Genomic DNA, 7,547 nt, shown 5'->3' with positions numbered 1-7,547 from the left:
AATTATATACGGAATATATTTTATTTTTAATTAAAAATAAATATAATTAGTAATCATTTTTAAATTTTTTTATTTTTTTAATTTAAAAAATACTGACATAATATCTGTTATTTTTAATTAAAATAAATTTCATTAATAATCTTTTTTAAATGTAAGTATTTTTTTTGTTCAAAAAATGTTTAGGGACTTTATCGTTCAAAATATGAATGTTCATTGGTTTTTTTCCATTAATTTACTACGCTAATTAGTTTTATAGGTTATAAGAATATATATAACAAGTTTTAGAAAGTCCAATGAGTTGTTTAACAGGTTTTGGAATGTCCAAAGACTTATTTGTTCCAAAAAATTATCCAAAAACTTAATCATTCAAAACATTAAAGTCCATTGAATTTTTTAGACTTTTCCCTTATAAATAAAATAAAAACCTGGTAGAAGACATGTTGGCTAGCTAATAGGCTTGGGCCACACAATTTTATATACTAAATACATTCTACTTGTAAAACTTAACAACGTCTTTAACTCGAAATTAAAAACATAAAAATAAAGGTGTTTTTATCTTCAATCTAACACTAAAACATTAAAAAAGTAGATATAAAAAATGTTGGTCTTTACATTTAAAGGCTAATAAAATAAACCTGTGATGTAATTTCTCCAGAGTTCTTATTCTACCCTTAACCAAAGCATAAAATGGCTTTTTTTTTGGGCTTTCTATCAAGGGGCTGTTCATCAAATCTTGTATGAATAAATTTGTCTGTCTAGATAAAAATGTATGATTATTTACTCTCTTTTTTGAATCAACAATCTAAATGATAAAAATAACTGTTTTATCATTAAGTTCACCAGATACATGGTTTGCATCTCTCATCATACTAAACATAAACTTCAACACAATTGCTTTAACTCAATCACGATCAATTTTGTTATTGCGTACATTGCCTATTATCAATTTTTATAAACAGAAAATATAGATCTGTCAATGAAATTTTTCTTTCTTTAATATTTTCTGTCTAGAATTGAGTTTCGTGAATATGTTATTGGCTTCAATATCAAAAAACCCAAGTTACTGAAATTGTTGTTCTTCGGATGAGGCTCGATTAGGGTTGGGGAGAGAGGAACAAAGAAGATAAATAAACAAAACAAAAAGATTAATGACCAAACACAGGGTTTCGATTAGAGTTGAGAAGAAGGTTTTGCTTTTAGGTGTTGTTCTCGGTGATGCAACACCGAGAATAAGAGTGTGGAGTTGAAGGGGTATAATTGTCTATTTTTTTGGCTTAAGTGGGACAAAAGAGCCTCACCACACTCTCTGAATAAACCCATTATTTTATCATTAAGCCGTAAGCAAGCATCCATCCATGGTTGTGTGAATAAGTGAAAATATTCATTAAGTTCATTAGTCAAAAGTAAACACCCGCTAAGTTCCGTAAGGATAAAACTGTCTGTATGAATTAATCTGTCTGTGTTAGACTGAGAAGGTTTTTGTTTGAATTTTTTTTTCATATATGAAATAAGTGTGTTTCTTAATTAAGAGGAACAATTTTTTTTTTAAAAAAACTTGGTTTTCTTCACAAAACTCCTCCCCCATAAGTTTTTCTATATTATTAAGTTAGTACCAAACAATCATATATAGTTAACTGAATAACCAATGAGTTTCATTAAGCTCGTTAAATTGTTCACAAAACAAGCCTTAGGTTGCGTTCTCAAATTTAAGGAGAGAATAAAATAATATTTTGTATTCTTAAACATAATATAAAATTAATAAAGAAAAATCTTTATATTTGTTTTTTTTTAAACTTTTTTCTTATTTTGTTATTATGGATAGTTTTGAGTTTTGTAATTACTGAGTGGCCGTTTACTAAACACTTACTTGGTAAGTGTTTAACGCATAAATTTCCTCATTGGATGAACATGAAAAGGGTCAAGAATCTTACCGGATAAAAGCGATGAGAAGGATGGAGAGTCTTACCCGGTAAGTGAGGATATCGACTCTTATCCAGGTAAACGTTTACCCAGTAAATTGTTGTATTTAATATGTTTTGATATACTAAAATCTTATTCATCAAAATAAATTATAATGTTGACTCTTATTGATAAGCGTTTACCGGGTAAGCATTTGGGTAAACGGCCTCCAAAGATTCCTTCCCACATTTAGAGAAAAGTTATAGAACAAAAGTTTTCGTTTATTTTTTCTTCCGATTACTCTCCTTTTTCCTCTAAAAAAGTTTGAAGAACCTTTCGAGAACGTGGGTCTTTTTCATTTTCCTTTTATTGTTTCAGTTCGAGAACACAACGTTAAGGAGAGTCTCGTACAACGGGTCTAGAGAAAACTGAAAAAGAATTGACTAGACATGCTACATGGACAAAAGTGAGGTAGTTGAGTGAAAAATCATGGAGGACAGATTAATGGAATGCTTCATGCATCAGGAATGTAAAAAATAGATCTTGATATTGATGTGTACAAGTAAAAAATCAATAGGTAAAAATGCAATTAACAACACTTAAAAGAACAATTAGCCTACCACAAGTTTCACAAGGTGATGACTGATTGGTTTGAGCTTGAGTTCCAAAGGTCAAAAATGACCGAAGGTCCCAGGTTCAAATCCAAGGAAGAATAAACATCCTCTTATGGCCATGGAGGTTCAAATACGGTGACTCCGGACTACCCGCAAAACAGGTGGTCGTCTTGGGATTAGTCGACTCGTATAGCAAATTGTATATCCATGTTAATAAAAAAAAACACGACTTAGGAAAAAAAATACCTGTGTCAAATCAATATCATAAAATCCAATAACAAAAAATAATTTAATTTTGAAAAAATAATAATGAAAAAAAATAATAATAACGGATTATTTGGTAATCATGAACAACAAGAGTATCTGCTTCGATCTTGTTTGGATCCAGCATCACCATTGTTTGCAAGGGTTACCCTGTTTACAGATAACTCGGCTTTATACGAATCCGAATTCAAAACTTTCCGACTAACATTGTTATAGATCTCCTTAATCACCATCTCGAAAGCCATTTTGACGTTTGTTGAATCGAGTGCCGACGTTTCCATGAAGAACAATCCATTTTTCTCTGCAAGTTTTTTGCCATCTTCCACCGATACACCCCTGATGTTGTCCAAATCGCATTTGTTTCCGACCAACATTCTTGCCACCGTTGTCTCCGAATGAGCTGCATAATAGATCATTGATGAACAAATGTTAAGATATTACAGAAAAATTGGATAGAAAGTTGTTAGGAAACGTTTAGTTTGAAATTGGATAGAAAGTTGTTCAGGATTTGAACAGGAACATGCTCTCGAAATGGATCCAATCAGAGGGTTTTTTTTTTAATGGAATTAGATCACATCAGAACACAGATTCATGATCAATGGAGTTCGAATTCAGTTAATCACGTTTTTCAAAAAGTTGCATGCATCTGGATCTACCAAATAACGATTCATATGAAGTGATCTAAATCATATAATTAACGAATTAACACAAAGCAAATTGAGATCAGATCGTTAATTGAACTCACTATTGAGTTCCTCGAGCCACCGGGAAACACTATCGAATGTGGTGCCGCGGGAGATATCATAAACAATTAGGGCGCCAACGGCGCCGCGGTAGTAAGCGGAGGTGACGGCACGGAAGCGTTCCTGACCTGCAGTATCCCAAATCTGAGCCTTAACCTCCTTACCGTCGATTTCCATGCTCTGAGTTTGAAACTCAACTCCGATGGTGGCCTTGGAGTGCATATTGAACTCATTCCGAGCGTATCGAGATAACAGATTTGATTTTCCGACCGCCGAGTCTCCGATGATGACGACTTTGAACAAATACTCCTCTCCTTCATCGTCCGATGAATCCATAGTTTAATCGGATGAAGAATTTGAAGCAAGATCTGGGGTTTAACAAATGATTAGGTGATGAATGTAGTTGGGAATTGGGAAGATGGACAGCGAGAAGCGGTTGAAGAACAGACTGGCAGAGTTGCAGAGACAGAGGTGTGCTTTATTAGTGGATCCCACCTTTGGCCGCCAAATTACTTTGAAAATTAACACTCCGCCGTAACTTTTTTTTTTAAATCGAAATGCGTGGCTCCCACCATGGTTTTTATAAGACTTTTTTCCCACTATTTGTTGGATCTAATTAATTTTTTAATATCAATAATAATTATAAAATAAGAGGCATGGTAGCAACTAACAAGTAAGGGTGTTTATGGATTAAGTTAATCGAGTTGAAGACATTTGAACAATTTAATTTAATGTTTGCGGTTTGGAAAAATCTTAACCCAACCCAAAACAAAGTGCAACCCAACCCAAGCCGTACGAGTTGGTCGGGTTGATACTTTGGTATATTAAAATATTCTTCTAATCTTGAATATATTATTTCTCTACTCATAATTTCTTTTTCATCATCAACCATTTGATACAACCTATCTATATTTTTTACGTATATCACATTCAGTTAATTTTCTCAATTTATATATATATTCACAGTTACTGAACATATATATGGATAGTTATATAGAGATATGAATAGATTGAAAATATGTGTATATGAAAAACATACATGAAAGTGTAATTGTCTAATATATATATTAATAGAAATTCAACAATCATATTAAAACCAAGAAATAAAATGATATCGGGTTCATCGGGTTGGGTTGAGTTCAAATAATAGTAACTCAATGCCTACGGTTTGACAATTTTACAACTCGATTAGACATTGGGTTGCTTCGGGTTGGGTTATTTCGCATTGGGTTGGGTTGATCGGGTTGGCTGGGTTTTTGAGCACCTCTAGTAGCAAGTTCATTCCTATTGAGTAAGACATTGTTTGGTAGTAGCTGAATAATTTGGTGCATGATTAAGAGGCTCTCATGATATAGTACAAAATGACATATATATATGTTTGGTAATTGTTTATAATGAAATTAGGGTGTTTGATGGTTAAGGAAGAGTCGGGATATAAAATCAGAGGGTTTTAGAACTAGTAAGAGACAAACTTTTTTTTGTCAAACAAGATTTACCTCTTAACTATTCAGATGTCTCTTAATGAAACTATTAACCACTAAGAGCCTTCTATATGATTTTTTTTTATCAAAAGCAATATACTTTTGTGGTTACTAATGATTATTAAGTTACAAATCAAATAAAATGTGTGATCATTTCGAATTTACGGCGTGCATAAATCCATGATCGTTCTTAAACATGTTAAATGTGTGATTTTGAACAGAGCTTCCAAAAAAATTAGGGTCCAATTTTACATTGTTTAAGGTCGTTTATTAATGAATGTAGAACTGTATCCCAGTTCGGCGCCTCTCTAATTTCTATCACAAGACAAAAGTATTTTGCTTCATCATCACCTCTGCATCATGTATATATGTATCTTTTTTATCTCATTTTGCAATGTAAAATGAAAGCTTTAGGTGTAACAGGACCTTTAAAAAGATTGAGATGTCCTTGCATAAATCGTAAACCGTGCATTAGTGAGACTAATAAATGTTTATCAAAATTTGTGGATGAGTGTTTACTAGGGTAAAAGGTTTGACTGAAGTAAGCAATCTAACTGCAGTAAAAATTGACTGAAAAAATGTTATTTGCCAAATCGTTTGTATTAAATTGATAATTGAATAAAAATGATTATTATACCCCTATTTGAATGTAGGGTTGGAGTCGGTGAGAAAAGAAGTTACACTGCGAATGGGTCTCCATCATTGGATCAATGCTAATTGAAGATTAACACTAATGAGATGCATCAAGATGTATCAGATCAATTCCCTTTTAAAATATAATTCATAGGTGAGCATGAGATTAAAAATGATCATGAATAGAGATCCGTTTTTATACTTCTCATTTTAACTCATTTTCTCACACGATCATTCGTCTTTCAAAACAATACCATATTTTTATTTGCTTCCCATAAATATTTTACACATATTTTCAATTTTGTATTCTTATAAAAATATCCTAAAGGCAATGCTATTTGTGGTGAAAGATTGTGTAAGAAGAAGAGTTAAGTTAAGAAGAGTAAAAACTGATCTGGATTCTTGATCACCTTTTTACTCAAACCCACCCATAAATCGCATTTGATACGAAGATCGATCTGGTGCATCTCGACGAATCTCATCCTAATGTGCATTCAAAAATGAAGTTCTTACGCTTCTCATCATAATTATCCTTCTCACTGGAACCCAACCCTGTTATTTGTAACCCTTTTAATGTCAAGCATGGAGTCAAGTCACGCATTTGAAATATAAATAGTGGATTTTAATGTTGATATGTGTAAAAAAGAAAATACTAAATAGAAATGCATTAAACACACCTTTTATTAATTCTAAACTAAATAACATGACAACACATACCTTCAAACACCAATCATAGCCTAACAAAACATCACTTCAAAACCATTCAAAAATTGACCACACACCCATCAAAACCATCTACTAACTTCAGAATTTCTACATTTAAAATGAGATATTTATCTACAGTTAGTTACATGGATTAAAATATAAAGTTTTAATAAGTTGTATTTATATATAATTTATTTGTAATTTTGAATTACAAGTAATATGTATTGATAAACAGTACTTCATACATAAAAATGATTTTTATTTTTATTTTATCAAATGCTTTATAATACAGTATAGATATAAAATATTTTAATAACATAATCAACGTTGTAATCTCTAAAATAAAAAAGTCGTTGAAGATGAAGATACTTTTTTAAGGATTTTAAATTTCAGCTCGAAAAACTTGTGGAGAATATTCTTAGATGTCACGTCCAAGAAGAAGGGATAAAGAAGACGTGGCCATTAGGGGAGGGGCACATACGAAACATTTTGTCCCTAACTATAATCAGATCGGATAATAAAAGACAGTAAGATAGTAAACAATCCCTAAATGGAGAGAATTCATAAACCGAAACCATTGTTTTTAATACCTTATAATGACTATTAACGATACTGAATATACACGAATCTTACATAGATCTCAGATAAAAACAAGTAAACTTTAAACATGGGTAAAAAACAAATTGAGATTTTCAGGTATATAATATTAAATGAGTTTTTAATTAAATCCATGACATTTTTATTAATATAAAACCATATTTTTTCTTTAATATGCTAATAGGTAATAAATTTAATCAAAAACTACTTTAATGAGAACTGTCTGGTTGTATGTCACATTGCATCTATATTAATTTTTTTTTTATTAACCTGGATATCCAATCCGTTATGTGAGCCGATTAATCTCATATCGATCATCTGCTTTACAGATAGCCCATAGTCACCGCATTTGAACATCCGTCGCCACAAGGTGATTTTTATTCCTCATTGGATTTAAACTTGGGAACTCATGGTACTTTTTGACATTTGGAGTCAAACTCAAACCAATTAGGCATCATCCTTGTAATTAAAATGCATTAAATACAATTATATAAATTGGACTATTAAAATAATAACCGAAGTTTTAATAAAATAATCTAGAATATTTTATCGATTCAAATACATTTGCAGTAATTGAGATAAAATATGTCTTGTATTTTTAATACTAGAAA

At 31.3% G+C, this 7,547-nt stretch overlaps 1 protein-coding gene across 1 annotated transcript; it reads right to left on the bottom strand.

The window, feature by feature from the left end:
* Nucleotides 1–2,809: 2,809 nt before the first annotated feature.
* On the bottom strand, nt 2,810–3,965 carry LOC112519267 (ras-related protein RABA5c-like). The gene is made up of 2 exons (XM_025127294.1): nt 3,523–3,965; nt 2,810–3,177 (listed from the first exon to the last, which is right to left on the bottom strand). The coding sequence occupies exons 1-2, from the start codon at nt 3,854–3,856 to the stop codon at nt 2,858–2,860; spliced, it is 654 nt and encodes a 217-aa protein (XP_024983062.1). The 5' UTR covers nt 3,857–3,965; the 3' UTR covers nt 2,810–2,857.
* Between the last annotated feature and the right edge of the window lie 3,582 nt (nt 3,966–7,547).

The sequence above is a fragment of the Cynara cardunculus genome (genome assembly GCF_001531365.2).
Source record: "Cynara cardunculus var. scolymus isolate 2C chromosome LG 10, CcrdV1, whole genome shotgun sequence".
Lineage (NCBI taxonomy): Eukaryota > Viridiplantae > Streptophyta > Magnoliopsida > Asterales > Asteraceae > Cynara > Cynara cardunculus.
Note: the sequence above shows the minus strand (reverse complement) of the source record. Positions and strands in the feature narration are given on the sequence as shown.